Here is a 23,271-nt window from a genome sequence, read left to right as displayed (position 1 = left end):
TTTGGATTGTGATTTGAGAAGTCTCGATTTACCCCCTAGTTTTAATTTTATTTTTCTGTTTGAAAATCTGTTTTTTTCCAATTTTGATTTTTTAAAAATCTCAAAATCAAAGTCTCATCTTTTTTTCATTTCAGTCATGTGGAATTTGCGGAAACCGAAAACTTGAAGCCCATTTGAGTTGCCAGTTTTTTGAGAAAAAGTTTTTTGAAGTACTTTTGACACATTTTCTCAATTATCTTGTCACTTTACATATATCATAGTGCTATAGATTTTTTTTTTAAACAAAAAAGAACTTTTAAATACTCCCATCCAAATGGACTTTATGCAGTTGAGCACGAGTAGGCATCTATAACTTGCCAAATAACGCCTTTATGAGGTAAAAGTTTGTGCGCGTCAAAATGTTGAAATTATAAATTCACGTTCAACCAGCAGAATATGAAAGCAAATGCATCATAATGAATGATTCGAAATTGGGGCTCTGGAGGGGTGAGCAATGAGGTCACACACTCTGGTTCATGCTAACTAAAGTTAACAATTACGAATCACTGAGATTATTTTAGTAGTCTGAGAGGAGCTGTTAGAGTTCTCTTTGCTATCAGATTTAGAATTTGAATCTTGAATATAACAGTTGAAAGTGGAAAGATTGTGGGAAGGATGAGAGATCTAAAAAAACAATTATATATAACAAAGGTGCAGATAAAGGCTATCGTTGCTTGAAAATGTGCATAATACAGGATCAATCACACGCTTGTCTGCAAGGAACACATTTTAGCTGTCTTTTCTTCTCATTTTTCCACAAGTGCAAAGTTCACGCCTTTGAAATTTAGGAACGAAGGCGCACCTTCCAACAAAGCCTTGATGGTACTTTGAAGGTTCGGCTTTTTGGCAATAAGGCAATTTGAAGGCAGCAAACAACAAAGTTCGGCAATCTTTTTTAACTACTCCCTCCGTCCCACTTTAGTTAGTTTTTAATTTTTTTAAAATACCCTTATTCAATGTAGATTATCATTAGTATAAACTAATTTATTTAATATAGATTATTATTGAATATAACCTACTTCGTTTAATACATTTAAATTTTTCAAAACACATTGATATATGAATGTGAATTGATTCTTTCTTAACCATCAGTTCAAGTTCCCACAAACCGTCAATTCAAGTTTTTATAAATAATTAATATAAAGTTATACTCTATCTAATGTAAGGATGTTTTAGAAAATTAGTAACCTATATAAAGTTATACTCTATCTAAAATACTTTTTTTTAAATTGTGTGAAAAAAATAAAACTATCAAAATGAAACGGAGAAAGCAATATAACCTATTTTTTTCTTTTTTTTATTTTTTTATTTTTGGCGAGTACAAAGCACTTTTGCTTTGCGAGCTGGCAACCGTGCTACTGGTCGCTCATATTTACATGGACCATTGGTAATTCACTTGTGAACGTCCATCCTTAGGAACTTCACTTTGTTTTCTCCTCGTACTTGAAAACATACTAAACCCAATTCAGATAGATATGAGGAATGGATTTCCTAATGGGATTTCACAGTGGAAAAAAAAAAAAAAAAAAAAAAAAACTTGGAGCAGAGTGCAATGCTACCAAACAGATAACTACTACAAAATGCTTATCACAATTATGCTGAAAATTTGCCTAGCCTTCAATCTGGTTTCTTTAAGTTCAAGCAGTTGTCTGTTGCTTGCCTGAACAACTCCTGCACCTGCTTTAATTCCTTATCCGCAGCTTCCAGTTGTTTTTGTAGTTCTTGGCCTACCGCATCATTTTCAGCCTGAAGTTCTGCAATTCTTTTCAGCTGAGCTTCTTCACCTCCCTCAGCTAATGGAAGGGCAGCTACCAACAGATCAAACTGCTTGGCTGCGTTGACAAGTGCAGCACTCATGAGCTTTGGTTGCTCAGCAAGACTAGCTGCATCCTCTGCAGCACTAGATGGATTAGCAGGAGGTTCCGGATAATTAGGAGACAACCTAACTGGAGGAGCATCCCTTTGAAGAGTCCCAAAGGTGTTGAAGGCAAGACCTGCAATTGTATTCACCTGTTCTTGCAGTTGAGTTATTATATCCATCTTGAATTTTGATACCAGCAATTCTGGGCAACTTTGAATTCAAGTAGCATTTCTCAATTTCTGTACATCTTCGTTTTGAATTCGAGCGACTAGGTATTTCCTTGTTCATCACATTAACAACTCAGAGTAACAGACCAAGAGAGAGGTCACACAGCACTCATGATCGACAGCTGAAAGAAAGAATCAGAGGCATTCTCATCACTCATAAGCATATTTGAAGCAATACAAGTGAAAAAAAAGAAAAGAAAAGAAAAATACTTGGCACAAATAGTCAGTCAATCAGTTTGAACAAACTCAATCAGGCCTTCCAATATCCTTCCCGTGCTTGACATCAGAGAGATCCTCTAGAACATGACTTAACAGATGGTAGATGCTTTTAAAACTTTTTCATACGTAGACAAAACTACCCTCAACTAGAACAAAAGGTTTAGCACCTCAAAAAATAAATAAAGACCAAGAAGCTCTAGAGAAAGTCCAAACAAACGACCTGTCAACCCCTTGTCTTCCTCCTCCAAATCTCCCTATTTGACAACTCCATCAACACAAGGAGAAACCATGTCTATTTTTCATACACGTATCATGAGATTACAATGTAAAAGTGTATGCTAAGTAGACACAAATCATTAATAGCAATCCTATGCATCCAAATACCTCAATCCTATGCTAAGTAAATAGTTCTGGATGCCTGAACTATTTACTTCTAGACTTATTTTCCACAGCAAAGATATAAAAAGGCTAAACATCTAGAAGACATAATCTACACTTGTCTATACTACATGAAACAATACTTACTCTCCTTCATTACAAGTATATCAATCAATTCATCATTAAAAAGAGTTATCATTTCCTTTTATTTTCAAGATCCACTTTTACCTCAGCTGGCAAGAGAATACATTACAAACTTGCACCTCACGATACTCATTGAAGCATTTATATCAGCTGAATTATGCATTAATTCTAGGTAACATTCAACAAAACTTATGAATGAGTATGCAACCACACCTAGAGATGTGATGACATTTGAATCAGGAAAAAAAGAAACAAATTCTGACCTTCATCATTCTTCATAGAATAATATTTCTTTACATGTTCCAAACATATTTTAACAGAAAGACCAGTACCCATCTGAATGAGGATAACTAACTCCAAACATAATAGTTGTGCTTTTGACTATATGGAAGCCTTGTTAAGAGGATAGGCAACAGCTAGAACCTTAATGTGGTGTCAATCATAATTAAACACCACAACTCCACATATGCCCATTTCTCTATTATTCTTCAATGGTGGCCCCACAACAAGAAAGCTTTTGGATTTCCCTTCTAACAAACAACCATTCGAGGTAAATTAGATTTAGATAACTGACAATGGAGAAGCTTATGCTGGATTAAGTGTCCATAACACATGACCACTCACAGCAAAAAAAATGCAATTGCAATGGTGAATTTAGATGAATCCTTTGCATTACTTGTAAAAAGGCAACTTCCAAAGTTGGAATGTAGATGACATTCGTCGAGGATGTTTCCGATACGGAAAAGAGCAAAATGGTTGAATCCTACATGTAACTATAGTATGCTACCAGCAACCTAAGAAGAATCTCTCTCCATAATACCAAGGTCAAAATGAACACCCCTCAACCAAAAACCATACATAGCATGACTATTTCTGGCAATGTCTCAGTAAACTAGTTCAATTATCTTTCTCATTAACTTCCTCTTGTCTTACTTTTAGCCCTTCAATCCATATTGGATCCACAGAGACAAGAATATCAATTGTTCCATATCAGCAAGCAAACAGTTATATAAATCTCTGTATAACGACAAAGCACACCCAAACTTTTTTCTTACACTATTTTATACAGCATCATTTTTCCTGACTTAGAATTGAGTCATAAATAGTGTGAACCTTACAGATGTCTAATAGTCTGACCAGTCGTCCTTTTTTCCGATCTAAAGGAAAACCAATCATTCATTTCCTTTTGGTTTTCTACTTTTTTCCTTTGGTTCTTTTATGTCTTCTTTTCATTTTGGGTAGGGAGGAGGGTGGAGGCCTGTCTGTGATATTCCTTTAAGGAGCAAGTCGACCAAAAGATAACAAGAAAATCTCAAATTGATTAAGCAACATCGTTTCACTAGCCATTAAATGCTCTATGACAAGCATATTCAGAATCTGCTTTAAATCTAAACTTGTGCAGTCACAATTAAATGGATACCCCGACATCTAGGATAAATGATAATAGGAGGTTAATGCCAAAAGGCCCAAATTTAACAATTCATTGACAACAAATTAACACAGATGCATTCATTGGGGGCAAACTAACCAAGGAATACAAGTATTTACCTCAGTTTTATACTTAGCTATTGGCTGTACCAGAGAGCATGACTAATCTAGGCTCCAACACTTTGAATTTCTTAAACACATTTTGCTGCAGAAGACAAAATTTACACCATATAGAAATGAACATTCGAAAAGAATTTGAATCATGTATAATTCCCATAAAAATAGAATAATAAACCAAGTGTCATGTTCTCAAACACATACGAAACAGATGTGCATGCCACAGTTTTCAAAGTAAAAAGACAATGACAACTTTTCAAAAACCTGCATCTATAAATCACGGAACAATCGCAGCTACACTTATACGAGGTAGGCATAAATAGTGGCTCAACGCCCACAAACATCTAGCGTCTTTTTAAGAAAAAGAAAAAGGCAAGCACAAGCAGCATATGATTGAGTGCACAATGTAACTAAAAGAAGCAACCCTCAGAAATTTAATTGGTCAAAAAACAACTTTCCAAATCCTGACTGGTCTATGTGAATTGTCCAGACAGCAAGGGAAGGCATTACAAAAATTGATAACACCTACAATAACAAATGACCCCATAGAGTTGACCTTTCGAACCCGCTTCAAACCATGACATATAAATAGCCAATCTTGGGGTCCAGCACAAAAACCCAATACAAACTCATCAGCAATCCACAAATCCTTCAAGAACACAAGAAAAACACTGCTCCATCTTTCAGAATCACCCAAAAAACATGCAGTCACGTGTGTGCCCATCCATAGAAAAAAGTACTACTACAGCAAGCGCAAAACCCTACTCCAAAATCATCCACAACATCCAAATCCCTTCATAACACCATTCATCTCCTTCAATAATCACCAAGAAAAGTGTATGCACCCATGCACAGAAAAAAGTACTATAAAAGCCATCAGAAAAACTCTACCCGGAATAATCCATGACATTCAAATCCCTTCACACAGCACCATTTTATCTCCATCCCGAATCACCAAAAAATGCCTGTGCACACTTATGGGGGAAAAAGAACTCCTACAGCTAACACAAAACCGTTCTCCAGAATCAATCACAACATCCAAAATCCCTTCAAACCGAGGGGGTAAAAAGACAACTCGCCGCTTCCAAAATCGCCCAGAAGACAGATAATTTGACCCCCCCCCCCAACAAAAAAAAAACAGCATTTAAGGGAAAAAAACCAAAAAATCCACAATTATCCAGCTGGGAAAGAAAGAAAATTGAGCATCAGTTCTCATTCATTACCAAAAAGATTCCGTCAAATGAGAACTTAAAACAATACAGAAAGGCATGCATACCCAAAATGCAGATAAACCAACCAGTTTTTTTTTGGAGCAAACTAATCAGTTTATGCAGATAAAATTCTAACCTTAGTAAACAACATCACAACTCTGATTTAAAAAAAATTGAACGCATCTCGATCACAATCACATTGATGAATCAAAGGAAAAAAAACCATGAACCAAATAGCATAAAAAAGAACAAAAAAAATCAAGCCAAAACACATCCATACGCATGTTCAGGTGGTGAGCTTTAGCCTATACACGGATTAAAACAATAAATCAAAAGCAAGAATTAAAAGCCAAAAAAAAAAGAGAAAAAGTGAAGAAACCTTACAGTGAAGAGGACGAGAGAATTCTTGAAAGAAAATACTCCCTCCCTTTTTTTATAACTGACGTTTAAGGTTTTGCACACCAATTAAGAAAAGTTTTTCATTGTTTAAATCTATACACTACTTTCCTTTTGTACCCTCATTAATTGTCCAATTCACCCATATTTTCTCTCACTAGAGTACTAAATGGTGCTGTTTTACTAGGCCAAAAGCAATGCAAACTAACTAGGAGTAGTAATTAAGAACCCTGTATTGAAAAAGAGAGATAAAAGGGTAAAATTGTGAAAAAATAATTAATGCTGCATGGGGATAGTAAAACGACAGATAAAAGTACTTAAGAGCAAATTTCTTAAACGTCAGTTATAAAAAAAGGAAGGGAGTATGTGTTTCTGGACGGGCTTTTGGTTGCTGCCTCGGGGAGTGCAAGAAAGGACAGGAGAGAAGGGAAGAGCACAGGAGAAAGATTAAAAAAAAAAAAGGAGAGAAAGATAAGCAGCTGATTTGGATTGTGGATTTTAAGTTGATTTAATTGCATCTTGCCCTCCTCAATTATGCCTAGACTGAAGTTTGTACCCCAAACGTTTAATTTTTGCAATTAACTATCTCCAACTCTTAATTTGCCGCATGATTTAAAATGAAGCTAAATCCGATGGGATAAAAGAGCGACATGACCGATTTGCCCTTAAATCTTACTAAAATGCCCAAAGTATCCCAGAAAAAAGCAATTTTCTAGGAAACCTTTTCACTTTCCCCTTCCTTTGATTTTCGTCTGCCACAATAGGACAAATAAGGAAAAGGGAAAATGTCCAATTTCGTCCCTAAATTTTGGTGTCAATTTAGTTCTTAACTTTTATTTCTGACTAATTTGATACTTGAACTTATTTTACAATTCCAATTAAGGACCCCCAATGGTACTACTATTTAAAACCGATATATGGCTTCTAATTAACTAACTAAAATAGAGGTATTATAGAAATGTCACCGTGACATTATAATGAAACAAGCAAATCAAACTTCTAAATTGTACAAAAAATTACCAAATAAAACTTCTTTGAAGTTTAATCTTGTGATTTTTTAATACATTGATTTATTACAATCCAGTGAGTGGTGTTCTCAAAATTCCCCTATTTAATTAGTCAATTAGAAGTCAGATTTGTTTTAAATGGTAGTGTCACAACGAAAGTCCTCAGTTGAAACTACAAAATAAGTTCACATATTAAATTGGTTAGGAATAAAAAGTTAGGAACTAAATCGACACTAGTGAAAAGATTTAGGAATAAAATTGGTCAATTTTTCAAAGAAAAACCACAACAACAATAATCGCCATCTTACCAATCGAAATTAACACTTCTCCCATCAATGGATTTTGTCGAACAGCTCTCACCTTACCTATTCTGCTGCAACTTCTTAATTAAAGTTATTTGAGTTATTAGCGTTTGGAAGTTTGAAAACTCAATAATCAATATCCATTGATTTGAGATCCTCTCTCAATTAAAAGTCCATCAGTCCAAGTCCAAACCGAGGTTTTCATTCCGGGGTTCCATTTGCAAAGGTGAATATCAAGATAAGACTCCTGGCTCATATCGAAGTGAAATGGCATGTGGAATTGAGTTAGATCATGTTCGCAATCTGCCAATATAGAGTTTTGTATCTCGGAAGTGGTAATTAACCTCACAAAATGCAAACGAAAACTGCAAAGATTAGAATTAAGAATTGGTGAACTGTTTCAAGGGCATTGTAGATTAACAACCCTGCAGGAAAATAGGCCAAGCCACTTTCATGTGAATGATATTATTGTAATATGATATAGATACAATGTAGACTAATAAATTGCTTATTAGATGCTTTTACTATTCACAATATATCCTGCTCAGGATTAAGAAGGAAGAAAAAACCCACAAAATCAAGGCCATGCAACTTAGCTTTGGCAATCTGCACAGAAAAAGGAAAAGAAAATCCAGAAAACTATGAATAAATGCTAAGATTCAGAATGTGATAATGGAATATTAATACATCAACAATTGGCCAACTCGAACATAGTGAATACTCAGTTCCCAGGTGGGTTTCTGTTCCAAGACAAATAGGATGGATCGCCATAAGGCCTGCATGAGTGAATGGACAAAAGAAGTATTAAAGAATTACCAAGTACAAGGCAAAGATATCAATTAAACCAATGTTGTAAACAGCAATTCTCACAAAATAAATTGACAAACAGGCGTAGGTTTCCACAATTCATAATTCTATATGCTGATAAATCATATAGAAGAGAAGATTATAGCATCATATTTTGGTTTCTCATCTTAAAACAACAGCTCAATTTCCACTGACCCTAAAATAATTCATCGAATGACTCTGGTCTCAGTGGTTTGTATTATGTACTCATGAAGGTGTACAGTAAATTAAAAATTTCACACTACCAAAACTAGAAGAACTATATCCATGTGATGCTAAACAGTAATAAGAGGATTGATAACTACTAATGAGAATACCTTGGCTTTATAAGGTACATTACTATGAAAGTTGTTGCAATGAATAAGCACAATCCACCAATAGTGATGTATCCCAAGCCTAAGAAACTGTTTTTTCCACCAATCCAAGTCGTAGTCGAAAGAACTAGCTTCTTTTTGCCTCCAAAAGCATAAGCATTATAGTTATTCTGTATAACCACTGTTATCATCTCATTAGCCTCAAGATCCTGTTCAATTCTCCCATACAACTTTCGGAAGCTTGGCAATGCTGCAGTGCGCATCCAGACTAGAAGGTCCTCTTGCTCACTCAACTGTTATAAGGCAATAAATTGAGCAGAGTAAACGAACGCTTGGATCGGTAGACAGGAAAATGTAAAAGGGAGAGATTTCGAAAGAGAGATGGAGAAAAGATAGAGAGAAGAGATGACTGCACTAACTGGTATTTTTTCATCCAGTTTTCCTCCTCCAATCAAGCTTCCCTGCTGAAAGTTTTTAGGATAAACTTTTGATCCAAATTTATAGTTCTTATCGCTGTCCCATGCAATATCTTTCTTGTTTACAGATAGATTCATGCCACCAACTGAGAATCCATAAGTATCATTGAACAAACTCCAAGCAACAAGGCCACAAGGCACAATGGGCTTATTATCAACGCGTGCTTCGGGTTCACAGGGTGATGTTAAATCCTCATTTTCTGGGTTTCGCAACTGTTTGTCACTTCTGCTTTTGACATATCTGCATAAAAGCAATCAGAAACTTTACATCACACTTTGGTTTGTAATAAATGATCACAAGCTGGAAAAGAGAGTGAGATTTCCAGTGGAGCTCTGAATAAGTGAAGATGAAACAAGCTAATCAAGAAAGAGTATAGCACACTAGAAGTCTCAAATTTGCAATTAGGTTTCTTTTATGGCTAGGAGCAAGACAACTACAAAAGATGCCACAAATAAAAAAAAAAAAAATTCCTCACCCACAGATTAAACTATATCAGTAGTAAAAGCAAAGCGTGATGGCAAGTAAATCAAGGTTTTCTTAGATTATGAAACCACAGAATCTGGAGAATCAATAAACTTGGAAGAACAAGGCATCTCCAACTGCACCAAATAAGAAATCCACTCTGATCTCCAGAAAGCTTCACATCATTAAGGTCAAATTACTCATTTGGTCCAGCTTATAAAGCCTAGCATGCTGGTGTTTTCACAAAAACAATGAGAAAAACACCCAAGAGACATTTCAAATAAATAAAAACTACTCAATCCTGTTGGAAACAACGTCAGAAAAAAAATATAAAACATACCTACGATGGTTTTGATAGAAGTTATCAAGCTGGTAGTAGATGTAAACTGGATGCTGCATTTTCTTTGGGACCTGAACAAACATTTTGCAAACTAATATTTTCAAACTGGAGGAAGAGAAGTGGAATAAATGAAACAAATTCTTTTCATGTTGTATCTGCAAACATCAGTGCTAAGAAATTGCACCTACTGTCAAGCTCCGGACACAGGTTTTGTTGGTCTTGTCACTCTGAATAAATGCAGTTTTCTCTTGATCGGAAGGAATGCAATCCTCGTCATAGCGGTCTACAATTTCAACCACCTATACATCAGTAATAGCATATCAGACCCATTGAAAAGGTTACTCTTTTGAAAGACTCTAGCAGATGGATCATCTAAATCTTTACCCTCTCTGATGCAGACAAAGACAAAAGGCCAATTGGTATGAATATAACCCCTACTAGTATAAAAGTTGTGACCACCTGAAATAATTACAGAAGGAGAATCAGAAAAGAACAGAAAAGGAAAAAGGATCAAGTTTCACAGATCAAAATCCAGTTGCAGAATATAATGAAAACATACCAATCCTGGAGTTAATATCGGTTTGCATGCAGGCAGTTCTTGTTGTGTAAACCTAGAATCTGAAGCATAACAAAGTGGCAACAATTGGATACTTATATTGACAGGGATGATCTATTAAAAAAAGCAATCTCAATCAACTAATCATTCATTTAAAAAAGGTTAATCAGTGTTACATGCTAAAAACCAGAATTCAGAAACTAAAATTGCATATTGATCAGATGCAACAATGAAGTAGCCAGAGAAAATTCCTGAATTCTTCACCATAAATCGTCATATCTATGGGAAATTTACGTAATTGAATCAATCACGGGCTTTAAACTGTATTGATACTCAATCAAAAAATAAAAATAAAAATAGAAAGGGGGATCTCGCAAAGGCTTTCATAAATCCGAACATTCAGAAACATACTACCACTGTCAATCTCCCCGCATTGCCAAACCTTATGGATTAATGATCAAGAATCAAGAAACGGAATCCCAAATAGCACTTAAGAACTATTCTCATTTTTTTAAAAGAATTTACTTATTATAATCATGCAGGCTCGTGATGGTTCTTGAAAAACCATTTCTTGTTCCATTACAAATCTGAGGTTAACTGTTCGAATAATTATCATCAAAATAGCCAAAAATTCCAAAAATAAAAAACATGCATTTTGAGAAACGATCAATCACAATCATCCACAAATTCAAAAGAAATAAAATGGAAGAATCAATTCCTCAGTAAAGCAACTGAATAAAGAAAATCAAAAAACAAAGAAACAGAGGGAACTAAAAATTGGAAGAGAGAATCTACATTTGGGTTGCCTGGATTTCTTGGAAGAAGGTTGAGAAGAACCCTCCCCAGAGCTCATCTTTTCAGATATGTACTTTTAATATATTATTCTTTGCAGATTGAATAAAAATGCAAAGAAACGAAAAGGGCCAGGGTGAAAGAGGCAAAAGCCTGAAAAAATGCTTAAAATCTGTAGATTTGTTGGAAAGACGGAAGAATCTAATCCAAAAATAATTTTGGTTTTCTTAAGAAAAAAAAAAGAATAAAGAAACCAACTTCCTAAAGTAGTTAACAATTGCCACATCGTCTTTTCTTCTTTTTCTTTCTCCTTTTTTTTTAAAATTTTTTTTTGTTATTTTTAGTATTTATTTTCATTTAAAAAATATGAGGAGAAAATAAAGTTAGCTAGCTAATACCTTTTTATTTTGTTATTTTTAGTTTTTGTTTTTCATTTAAAAAATATAAGAACAAAATAAAGGTAGTTAACGAATACATATAAAAGTAATTCGCTAAATTCTTATTACGTTATTCAATAATTTAAAGTCCTGAAATGATTTAAGAACTAACATCTAATTTTATATATTCAACGATGAAAGGTATAATAATCAAAAGATATTGTAAAACTCCTCGATAATGTTATAATGGCTAAAACACTAAATTTGTACAATTAGGAATTTGGTATTATCATTGGTGTACAAAACGTTACTTCTAAAACTATATAGGAAAAATAAATTACTGAAATTCTTTTGTCAAAAAAAAAAAGAAAGAGTGAAATTCTATGACCAAAATACAAAATGTTTTCATCCTAAGATACTTGAACGAGATAACAAAAGTTTGTGCTAAATATTGAACTTTGATCCCACTAGGGAAAAAGAATATTGTCGTGGTATTCTGGGGAGTTTGGACTAACATTTCGAAAGATTTTTTCTTTTTTAAGGTCTATTGATTGTCTTGTGGTATCAACTAATAGTAGTCCCACGTTTTATTTATTTATTTTGTTAAAAATGAGAACTAAATTGAAAAATATTCAAAATTAAAGGGACAATAATATGAATTCTTGTACTTAAATGGTAAAAATAAAGGGAGGACGAGAAATCTTAAATAGAGAGAACTTCATACTGTCTAGGTGGAGAAGGAAGCCAAGAAATAACAAAATAGATAGGATTTAAATGTTATTTAGGTGGAGTAGGAATCTGGACACGTTTACTAGAATGAGGTGGCATTTGCGGTGGATTTGTTAAAACGAATCAGCTTACCATATTCAACATTAATGATTCCGTTAGGATTCTATTCTTGAAAAAAAGTGTGCAAGTTCAGCACTACTGGAAAGTTTAAGCGGATGAGATATTTCTTCTTTTTATCAAACAATTTGTATCGATAGCTATCTAAACAAATTCATTTCAGCACTTTCTTAGTGTTATCAAAAAGACCGTAAATTACGCTTAAAAAAAGGCCCTAAATTTAGATTTGTAGTACCTCAATTAGCAAATATAATCTATGACTAATTACCTTCCTTAATGCAGTTAGTTAGAAAAATCTATTTAATAGCAATTAATTCATTTTCTTAAAGGAAACAAAGCTAATTTAGTTTAAAACAGCTAAGTTTCTTAAAGAAACTGAAAGAAACGAAAGATTAATTTTTTTTTTTTAAAGAATCATATGACCTCTTTAGTCATTGTTTGGCAAAATTCGCTGTCAATCTGATCAAAGACGTAAAATGGGAAAAGGATTTTCCCTTGGCTTGCGAGAGGGGCACAATTGAATTATAGGGCACTTGCCCTCCTTTTGTAAATGTTGTGCAAAGATTATTTTGATATTAATAAAATGACAAGTGATATTTTTACAAAGCAGAAAAAATGACCTTTCCCATATATGAAAGTGTTTACTATCCCGCATTTGAGTACTGATTTAGTCAAGTAAGAAACACAAAATCTTCACAGAAAACAACAGTGAAGCACTTGGCTCAAACACACCAGATCATCAACCTTTGCTAGTTTGCTGATTGAACTGGAAGGCAGGGAAACTCAAGAAAAAATAAGTCAAACTTTTTAGAGTGGAGAATGACTAATTTACGCCAATGCTGTAAAACTTGGACGGTGATTGAACCGATTGAGTCATCGGTTCACGATTTTTTTGGTTCAACCATCCGAGTCACTTATTCATTGTTTTTTTTATTTATTTTAAAAAATCTGAAAAATTATCATGTCCATAGCAAGTGAGGACTTCCTACGCATAAAAGTTCAAACTTTACCAGATCATGTACTTTAATTTCACCATATCACCTAAGCAAAAAAATTTGAAAACATTTGTGCACACATTAAATTCAAAAGTATTATCTTTTTAAAAAATCAAAGAGAAAACTTTTAAGTCCCCTAAAACAAATCTTGATGGCATGAAATTTTGCATTGATACAATATTAACTTTTTCCAACCACAAATATAGTAAAATTTTACATGGATGGACTATAATTTTTTTACAACCATAAAAAAAAGTAAAGAAAACCACAAATAAATACAAAATAAATCCCAAATCAAAAAAATAATCTTTTTATCCATCGAAAAAAAGAAAAGCAACACATTAAAAATAGAGAAAAGAAAATTTCAAACAAAAATAGAGTAAAAAACTCAACATACACACAAGGAAAAAAAAAAGAAAATGTCAAAATATTGAACTAAAAAATATGGAAGAAAACATCAACAAATTAAACTAAAGAGATGGCAAAAAGAGGAGAGAGTGGAGACTGAAGATTAAAAGAAGAGGAAATGGAGTGAGGATGAGAGTTTGTAACGGTAAGTTAATTTATTAACCATGAAAATGGGGATCTAGTGAATGGAAAATGGAGGTGAGAGTTGAGATGGGGGAGAGAATAGAGATAGGAAGTGGCGGCTAATGTAAATGCATAGGATTTATAATGGTTCGTTGGTTTTGGATTTCCCTATTCTTTAGTTATCAAAGGACAAACAAATATGTTTTTAAATAACAAACAGACAAAAAACCAAACGAGGTTTTGTACAGTGGTTAGCATGACTGACTTCTATAGTAGAGGTCTTTGGTTCGATTCCGGGCACCAGTAAAAGATTTTGCTTTTGACAATTTACTCAATAGATAAGGGGGAAAAATTATTAAGTGCAAAACTGAAAATCAAGAATGATCGGTTCAACCAATTTATTCTAATTTTGATGAGTTTGATTTTGCTTTTGACAATTTACTTAAAAGAAAAGGGGGAAAATGATTAAGGGCAAAACTAAAAATTGAGTGATCGGTTCAACCAGTTTACTCCAATTTTCATGAGTTTGACCAGTTTTCAACGGATTATTTGCTACTTCTGACTTTAGTATAGAATTGGACCGGTGCTATAATTTATGGTTCAGCCGATTGAATTGGCAAGTCCGGTGTAGTCCTAAAAATATGGTTCAATTCTAGGCGCCGGCAAAAAAATTTGCTTTTGACAATTTACTTAAAAGAAAAGGGGGGGAAAAGATTAAGAGCAAAATCGAAACCAAGAATGACCGGTTCAATAAATTTACCTTGATTTTGATGAGTTTGATTAGTTTTCAATGGGTTATTTGCTACTTTTGGCTTTAATATAGAACTAGACTGATGCTATAGCCAGTTCGCGATACAATTGATTGAACCGGCCAATTTGGTTCGGTATTCAAAACACTGGTTTATGCATGAGAATTTCCTTGCCCGATTGGTTCAAGAATCTTGGGAGAAAAGTGTTCAAAATTAGAGGGGAAGATCTTAGAATTAAACAATGCACTAAAAATTTGGGATAAAGAGACCTTTCGGAATATCCACAAGAGGAAAAAGAGATGTGTTGCATGGTTGCAAGGTCTACAGAATGCTCCTTGCCAGAATTAGTCCAAGTACTTGGAGAAATTGAAAATCAAGTTGCTGAAGAATATAATACAATTCTTGAACAATAAGAGGCTTTGTGGTACCAGAAATCAAGATGTTAATGTGGCTCCAATGTAAGGATAGAAATTCTAGATATTTCCACATGTCTACTATCCACCGGAGAAAGAGAAGCCAAATATATAACTTGAAGGATGAGAAGGGTAAGCGGCAAGAAAACCCAGAAATCTTGAAAGAAATGATAGTGGCATACTTTGAAAATTTGTATAGTGAAGAGAGGGGGTGAAGGGAATCAACTAGAAAATGAAGCAAGCAGGTTTCCACAATTGAGGGGAGCAGGATGAAAACTCTGACTAGGAAAGTAAGTGACTGTGAGGCCAAAAAGGCACTCTTCGAAATGCAAGCCAATAAAGCTATGAGGCCGATGATATTGATGCAAAATTCTATTAGAAGTGCTGGAGTATCATAAGCAACGCAATGATTGATTATGCGAAGAAGGTATTCAGAACCAAGGCCTTTCTTGAATCAATAACACTAGGATATCTCTATTCTCGAAAAATGAACCATCTCGAACCAGTGTCTCAATTCAGGCGCATCTTGCTGTGTAATGTCGATTACAAAATCTAATGTGAGTATGAAAGCTATCAAAGTGTTGATTTAGATGCCTAGAGTTTGTGCTCGCAAGTGTTTTTTTCAAGTGCCGTTCCAAATCAAGACATTATTGGTGATTCGCCTAACAATTCTTAGTACATTGGAAGACGATTCATAGGTCACAAAAGGGATGAGTTGAATTTTGCGTAGAAGGGTTCACTCTTGTTAGGCATGCCCGAGTCTAACTTGGTACAAGTCTTTTAGTCACTTAATTTTCCTTAGTCTTTTATTTTTAGTCTTTTCATAATTGAGTCTTTTATTGATTGAATAAAGCATTCGATCCATACTTGTTGGGTTCGCTAGAGAGTTAGGATTTCAATTAAGTTGTTTGGGTCTTTTTAGTTAGGTACAATAATTGGCCAACTTAAAGCTTAATTTGGGCTTTAGATTGGGTCATTAGTTTAGTTAGTTAAGTAGCTTTAGTCTTGGCCCATTTGGATTTGTACTGTTGCTATAAATAAGCCGTTCCTATGCTTTTGTAGAGAGAGAGACTTGATGAATAAAATTTAAGAGTTTTCTCTTTCTTGTTTCTTTGTGAACACCCACCCTTGATAAGGTGAGTGTGTCTCTTTTGTCTTCAAGTTTTGGGTTATCAATCAATGACCACGGTTAGTTGAGGTGCATTTCTATGCATATCAAGGTTTGCATTCTTTTGAAAGTGTCGGGTTGAGATTCGAGTTGAGATTTTCCATCTATTATGTTCCATAACCTAGTCACGATAGATCATTCCCTTGCTTGTGTAAATTGACTCTTCAAGAGTGGGAGTGTGGAGATTCAAATTCCCATTAAAATGATTTCCAAAATTCTGGTCGAGAGAAATAGACCATTGATGATTGATTTGCTGGTCCAGATGAATGCAGATTCATCCCAGGAAGACAAGAATATGATAATATTTTCAAATCATAGTTCAAGGTATCTTACACTTCGTGAACAAAATGAAGGGCAATAAAGCGGTGATGGCAGTTAAATTAGACTTGGAAAAGGCCTATGATTGCATTAGATGGAGTTTTCTCAAGCAGACTTTAGAGCTTGCGAAGTTTCCAAATGTCGTGTATGCCAATTCTATGGAGATATTATGGAATGGAGGCCTTCGGTTGAGAGATCCTTTGACTTTGTACCATTTTGTGATGTGTATAAAGAGGTTGGGATAGCTCATCAATGAAGTAGTAGATAGGAAGAAAGATAAACTAGTAAAGGCTTTAAAGTCAGGGTCCCTATGACACACTTACTTTATGTAGATGACCTTTTGCAGTTTGCAGAAAACCAATAACCAACAAGCTAAAGTAATGAGACACATTTTGAGATAGTTCTGTGGATTGTTTTGGTAGAAGGTGAGTAACAGTAAGTCAAAATGTATTGCTCACCAAATTTCAGCATTAAGGGTCTGTTTGTTTGGAAGGAAAATCTTTTCCAGGAAAACATTTTTCATATTTTCGGTTGTTTGGTTGTCAATTAATTTGGGAAAATAATTTCTGACAGAAAATAAGTTACACCCGCCGGAGGAAAATAACTTCCTGATTTAACAGTGTGAAGTTATTTTCCTCAGTTTCTTTTCACAGCCTCGCAAGGGAAAATAACTACTTCAGCATCTCTTTCTGTCTCTCATTTTTTTTCCTTTCATTCCTGAAGAACCCCCATTCCCGCTTCCTCCGGCGTCAGTCCTCGATGGCGATCACCTCCTCCGGCGACACTATCTCGGCAACTACCACTGCATAATTTATATACTCACAAGTCATCTTCATTCGACAGGTTTTTTTAACTCTCAGCTTCTCATCTTCACGCATAAACACCTTCACTGCGTCTATATATACAATTGCACACAAATTTCGTCTATTTTCTTTTGAAGTTGGATTTGAATGAATTTTTGTAGGTTGCTTTTGTTTTAGTTTGTTCTTACCTGATTAGGGTTAAATTTGATTTGATTGATGCTAATGAAGGGGAAAAAAGGGAAAGGGAGAAGGTCAGCATAGGAAGGGTATGGTCACAATCGTTAATAGTTGGAGAAGCCCTTTGTAGTGTTTGGTTTGTGCTTTCACAGACAGAGATTCCTACTGGTGCTGGACCACTCTCAAACGGTAAAAAGCACAAAGGATGTAAATTGGTTTTCTTTTGGCTATGATGATGCGATAGTAACTGTTGGGTGAGATGCAAATGCTGATGATTGACGAACTAATTGTGGTGGAAGAAGTTCCAGAACTTTTTGTGCAGATTTCATTCTAGTTTCTTAACTTAAGAACGAATCCATTGAAAAGAGCATCATAGGAGGGTCAGATAGTTTAGAGATTAGTATTGTATATGTTCTCGATATTTCTTGAAAATTTGTGTTTTATTGAAAAATCTGCCCCCAATTGTTTTACACCTAATTAAAAGACAATGACGTGAGTTTAGTTGGATACTTGGATTTACCTAAAAAAGTACCTCAAGAACACTTCTTTGTGTTTGGAGACAGATTTTTGCTAAAACTTACTATTTTAGGAACAAATTTTGGTTTTCGTCAAATTAAAAGTTTGTATTGACAATTTCATTTTTTCTAATCTTGTTCACAATTGATTTGTTGTTTTTTGAAGGTATTCCTAGACCATACTTCACAGAGTGCTTGAAAACTTCTAGATTTCTTGTGTCTCATGTCTGTCTCTCGCACTGAAAATTCAGACCATGTACAATAGTAGTGGACACAGACAGAGATTCCACCTGTGAACAATAGTAGTAGTGGAGCATGTAATGTAATGGTATAAATATTAGGCAAATCCAGCTATATGTGAGGTCATGCCAATTCCTACTTGCTGCATTATATATATATATATATATTTATATATATATATATATTTTTTTCCCCTCGAGTCACTTAGCTGAAAAAAGGTAATGTGTAGAACTACTTGTCAGGTGCTTCATATGTAAGACCAACCTCACCTTCTTTTGATGAGTGGAATTAGATTGATTTCAATAACTAGCTCGAGTTTGCTGCTTTTGGGTAAATACCCGCTAATAACAAGTGACAGTATTTACTTCCCATTTGCCCAGTGATGATTGTGTTTCATGTTGCTGATTGGGATATGGAGGAATTTTGTCTTGGATTCCTTTTGGTACACTACTAATGATCTACTGCTACGTGAATTTTCATAGATGGATCCCGGTAGTGATAATGATGAGGATGCTATTGTAATTGGTGCTGCCACTTCAGTCCTAGCAACAGGATATGCAGCTCTTGAAGTCTATAAAACTCCAGTTATTATACCTAAACCATCTCATGTTAATAGGGAGCGAGCTAGAGAGGATTACATGGATAGCATATTATATGGAAGTAGTTCATATTGTATAGACCAAATTAGAATGGACCAAACGACATTTTTCCAATTACTAAATACTCTCACCATTAGAGGATTATTACAACCTACCATTCATATGTCAATAAGAGAGCAATTGTTAATGTTTCTGCAAATAGTTGGCTATAATTTGAGATTTCGAGTGGTTGGGGGGTACTTGTATAGGTCAACTGAAACCATACACCGCTATTTTTCCATTGTACTTGATGCCATATTGAAACTATATCCAAATTTAATATAATTGCCAAATGGTGCGACTCCACGAGAGATCCGTAATAGTCGAAGATACTACCCCTGGTTTGCTGTAAGTCCAGTTCTTTGTATAAAAATTAATTAACTCAAATAATAGAAATTATTTTATATCTAATTGATATCACAAAATAGGATTGTGTAGGGGCTATAGATGGGACACATGTTGTTGCAAGTGTACCCCTTGGAATTCAAGGAAGATTTCGAGGTCGAAAGGGTTGCCCAACTCAAAATGTGTTAGCTGCTATTTCTTTCGATTTCAAGTTTTCATACGTGCTTGCTGGTTGGGAAGGATCGGCACATGATTCTCGTGTTCTTGAAGATGCTCTTACAAGACCAAGGGGTCTACAAGTACCGCAAGGTACTTGTCTTAATTTATGTGAGTCGTATAATTATGCAAAACATCGTTAGATTAGGCAAAAGTAACTTTTTTTTTCAATTTTAGACAAGTACTATCTTGTAGATGCTGGATATGACATTTGTAACGGGTTCATTCCTCCTTATTCTGGAGTTCGATATCACCTAAAGGAGTATGATGACAATACCCCTCAAAATGAAAAAGAGCTTTTCAATCTTCGTCACTTCTCATTGCGAACAACCATCGAACGAGGCTTTAGTGTTTGAAAGAAACGATTTAAGGTGGTGGATAATGATCCTTTTTGGAATTTTAAAACCCAAGTAGATGTGATTCTGGCATGTTGTATCATACATAATCACATTATGGGTATAGCTCCAAATGACATGTTCATGGAAGAGGTCATTCAAGAGGAACAATCTGAAATTCCAAATGTTCTGACTGAACAAGTATCTTACACACAGCCTTATCAAACACAAAGTGAGAGACGAGCAGAAAATAGAAAATGGGCAAGGAAAAGAGACGCAATTGCACATGCTATGTATGTAGATTACAGGCAAAGAAGACAAAGTAGATAATCTAGATGGTGGTTGTAGTTTCTTTTTTAGTTTAGTTTAGTTTTATGATAATGCTGGTTCGTTGGATGCCATGTAAGATTGCCTTTGGCTCTATATGAGTGATTTATCTATGTAGAGCTCTCGGCGTTCTTCCTGCATATATATGAATAAATCTGCTTGATCATTGAAAGATTGTAGAATTTTTACAACCCTGATTGTGATTATTTTCATTTTTCGCTTTGGATGAATGACTTGAAGCTCTTAGAAACTCTTACAGTGTTGACAAGAAGCTCTTAGAAACACAGGATCATCAAACTGCAGCAGACATAACAGTTTCAATTCAGTTTGAGGTTGGTGATTTTTGGCATATATGTTTTTCACAATTATTTTTGACTTTTATTTACTTATTTGTAACATTTGGATAGCCAGTTCAACTGATGTTTGGGGTATTCTCTTTTGCCTTTTGAATGTGTGCCTTGATGCGGTTGGTCTGGAAATAGGCTTCTAATACTTCTTGTGATTTTGTATTGTAGTAAAAAGCTAAGACTATTGAGAATTTTGTTACAATCTGGTTTCCACTTGCTAGTCATCAGATTATAAGAGCAGTTGCTAATGAACAATCTCCCTTCTCTCTACTTTAAGGATGTTCTTGTTCTTCTTTCACTCTAATTTCAAAGGTAAATATTATATGGTTTTGTCCAAGCTAGCATGCTGTGATTCGACTTGAAACCACTGCAAGATAGAATAGTATACTCTGACTACTCTATGGATTGAATTTATCTACTGCAGTTGCTTTAAACATGGATAGATAGACAGGGGAATTTGCTTTTGCAAGATAGGAGGTTTAACACTACCACCTTGATTGTCCATTGAGAACTAACTTATGTTCTCCAGGGTCATGATTTTCATTCTTGTTGCAATTGTTAATGTTTCTGCAAATAGTTGGCTATAATTGTTATAAGTTTGTTTTATTGGTGATGACTATTGAAATTGATTAATTTTTTTTAAGATGGGCAAGAAGGGAGAGAAACAGTTTAGGTGGTCAAGACCTATGGAGCGTTTGATGCTTGAGATTCTTGCCGATGAGGTGAAACTTAGGAATAGGCCTAACAATAGCTTTAAATCAAGTTCATTTACACGTGTGATAGATGCCATGAAAGATAAGTTTGGGGTTATGTGCTCGGTAGAACATGTGAAAAATCGTCTAAGAACAGTGCGATCATCTTGGTCCATCATAGTAAAAATTCGTGAAAAAAAGTGGATTTGGCTGGGATGATACTTTGAAGATGATAACGGCCAGTCCTAGTGTGTATCATGCCTATATCCAGGTAATTTAATGGAGTTAGGAATGTCAAATGAGGACTTCTTGTTCTTTTGAATTTTTCCACTAAACCTGGATTTGTTATATTGTTGATTGAAATTTCTGGTTTATGATTACGCAGAAAAATCCAGGTCATGACAAGTATATTTATAATAAAATCGAGTTGTATGATGAAATGGCTGTTGTGGTTGAGAAAGATCTGGCTACCGGGTCTTTTGCAAAATCATTTGTCGATGTGAATTTGGAAACTCCATTTGTTCCTAAGACAAGTGTAGAACAAAAGGATGTGACTAGTGCAAGATCCTCAGAAGTGAGAGCAACATCATCGGGAACCAAACAACTTCGTAAAAGAAATCGCAGCAATGAAGACATTGAAAAGATGTCTCAACAACTTGGAGAAGTGGCAGCTACTTTGAACAAAATTAGTGCAAACAAGCTTGATATCAACCAACTACATGAAGAGATTATGAAGATAGAAGGCTACAGCGAAGAATTTCTGGACTTAGTATTCGAGCATTTGGTGCAAAATGAGAAGCTAGGAAAAGCATTTATGGCGAAGAGTCAAAGACTTTGTTTGATTTCTCTCAAGAGGTTCAAGAAAGATTGGGGCGTCGAATAAAGTACTTTGAAGTTGTAGATTCTGCTTCGATAGCATGAGAGGAGTTTTAGTTGTTTTTAGCGAAGTTTTGTATATTCTGTAGCAAGCATGCTTATTCCATGGTACATGGGTTTAGTATGCAATCTGAAGTGCATGTAACTGAATTTTGTTTTCTTTAGGAAGAAGTTATTGGACAATTTTTGCTTATGGCCTTTAACAGATATGGTGTGGCATTATGAGGTCCAATCTAAGATCTGCAATAGTCGCATGCATTGCTGTTTTGGGAGGGGGTTGCATCTTAACAGGCTCTGGCACAGGTTTACATGGAAAATCCTCTATCCGTTAGACTCTTGGCTAGTTCTAGGCTGGGAGATATATGGCCATAAGCCAGCCATAGAAACATGAGAACCTTGGGCTGAGAAGTAATAGCAACTGGTTTAGGAGGGGTGGGCTATGAATTTTCTTACCGAGTTTGCTGTTATCTGTCAAATACTCATATGCTCCATTGGTCGGCAGCAAGAATTAACAAATTATGAATAAATCCAAGATTCCATTAATAATTTCATTTAAGAATTCATGGTATAATATGAATAGATATTTTATAAAAATGATAATATGATTATAATGGATAGAAACTAAAATTAGCTTGTAATGAAATGAATGTTTTGATAGTAAAAAAATATTTGCACCATATCAACAAATATATCAGAAAATATCTTCATTGACAAACCAAACACCGGAAAATTATGAAAAAAGGAATTTGGAAAATATTTTCACTTAATAACCAAACATTGGAAAATTATGGGGAAGGAAGTGATTTTCCAAGAAAATGACTTCGATGGAAAATATTTTCCTAGGGAAAATATTTTCAGTCCAACCAAACGGACCCTAAAACAGCAAATTTCTCAAAACTACAAATAGGAATTCCACTCATAAAAGATTTGGGAAAGCATCTAGATATGCCTACATAGTAGAGTCATGAGGCATATTTTCAGTGATATAGTTGATAAAGTGCGGAAAAGGTTAGTTGGATGGAAGAGAAAATTTTGTGACTTACTTAAATCAATACTGATAGCCATTCCCTTGTATGCCATGAAAACAACCATATTCAAGAATGCAATAATTGAAGAAATAAAGAATTATGTGAGGGATTTTCTTTAGCCGGATGTGAAGAAATAGAGAATTATTCGTGAAATTACAATTACTTTATCTTATTTTTAAAAATATATTTTGGAATTCTAAATTATAATTTTTATTTGTT

General features: G+C 34.6%; 2 protein-coding genes across 4 annotated transcripts; both read right to left on the bottom strand.

The window, feature by feature from the left end:
* Positions 1–1,491: 1,491 nt before the first annotated feature.
* Positions 1,492–6,043, bottom strand: LOC113766833 (mediator of RNA polymerase II transcription subunit 21-like). 2 transcript variants are annotated; one of them, XM_027310993.1, is made up of 3 exons: positions 6,009–6,043; positions 4,417–4,501; positions 1,492–2,249 (listed from the first exon to the last, which is right to left on the bottom strand). In XM_027310993.1, the coding sequence occupies exon 3, from the start codon at positions 2,077–2,079 to the stop codon at positions 1,657–1,659; it is 423 nt and encodes a 140-aa protein (XP_027166794.1). In that variant the 5' UTR covers positions 2,080–2,249; positions 4,417–4,501; positions 6,009–6,043; the 3' UTR covers positions 1,492–1,656. The 2 variants fall into 2 exon arrangements, with proteins under 2 accessions (XP_027166794.1, XP_027166795.1); XM_027310994.1 differs by lacking the exon at positions 4,417–4,501 and having other exon boundaries at positions 6,009–6,042.
* Positions 6,044–7,821: 1,778 nt separating this feature from the next.
* Positions 7,822–11,327, bottom strand: LOC113765369 (ALA-interacting subunit 3-like). 2 transcript variants are annotated; one of them, XM_027309520.1, is made up of 9 exons: positions 11,120–11,327; positions 10,328–10,386; positions 10,153–10,227; positions 9,957–10,067; positions 9,769–9,839; positions 8,909–9,206; positions 8,493–8,782; positions 8,040–8,105; positions 7,822–7,935 (listed from the first exon to the last, which is right to left on the bottom strand). In XM_027309520.1, exons 1-8 carry the CDS (start codon positions 11,175–11,177, stop codon positions 8,051–8,053), a joined length of 1,017 nt encoding a protein of 338 aa, XP_027165321.1. In that variant the 5' UTR covers positions 11,178–11,327; the 3' UTR covers positions 7,822–7,935; positions 8,040–8,050. The 2 variants fall into 2 exon arrangements, with proteins under 2 accessions (XP_027165321.1, XP_027165322.1); XM_027309521.1 differs by having other exon boundaries at positions 8,051–8,105.
* Positions 11,328–23,271: the final 11,944 nt, after the last annotated feature.

Source organism: Coffea eugenioides, chromosome 3 (assembly GCF_003713205.1).
Source record: "Coffea eugenioides isolate CCC68of chromosome 3, Ceug_1.0, whole genome shotgun sequence".
Lineage (NCBI taxonomy): Eukaryota > Viridiplantae > Streptophyta > Magnoliopsida > Gentianales > Rubiaceae > Coffea > Coffea eugenioides.
The sequence above is the reverse complement of the archived record's forward strand: the minus strand, read 5'-3'. Positions and strand labels throughout refer to the sequence as shown.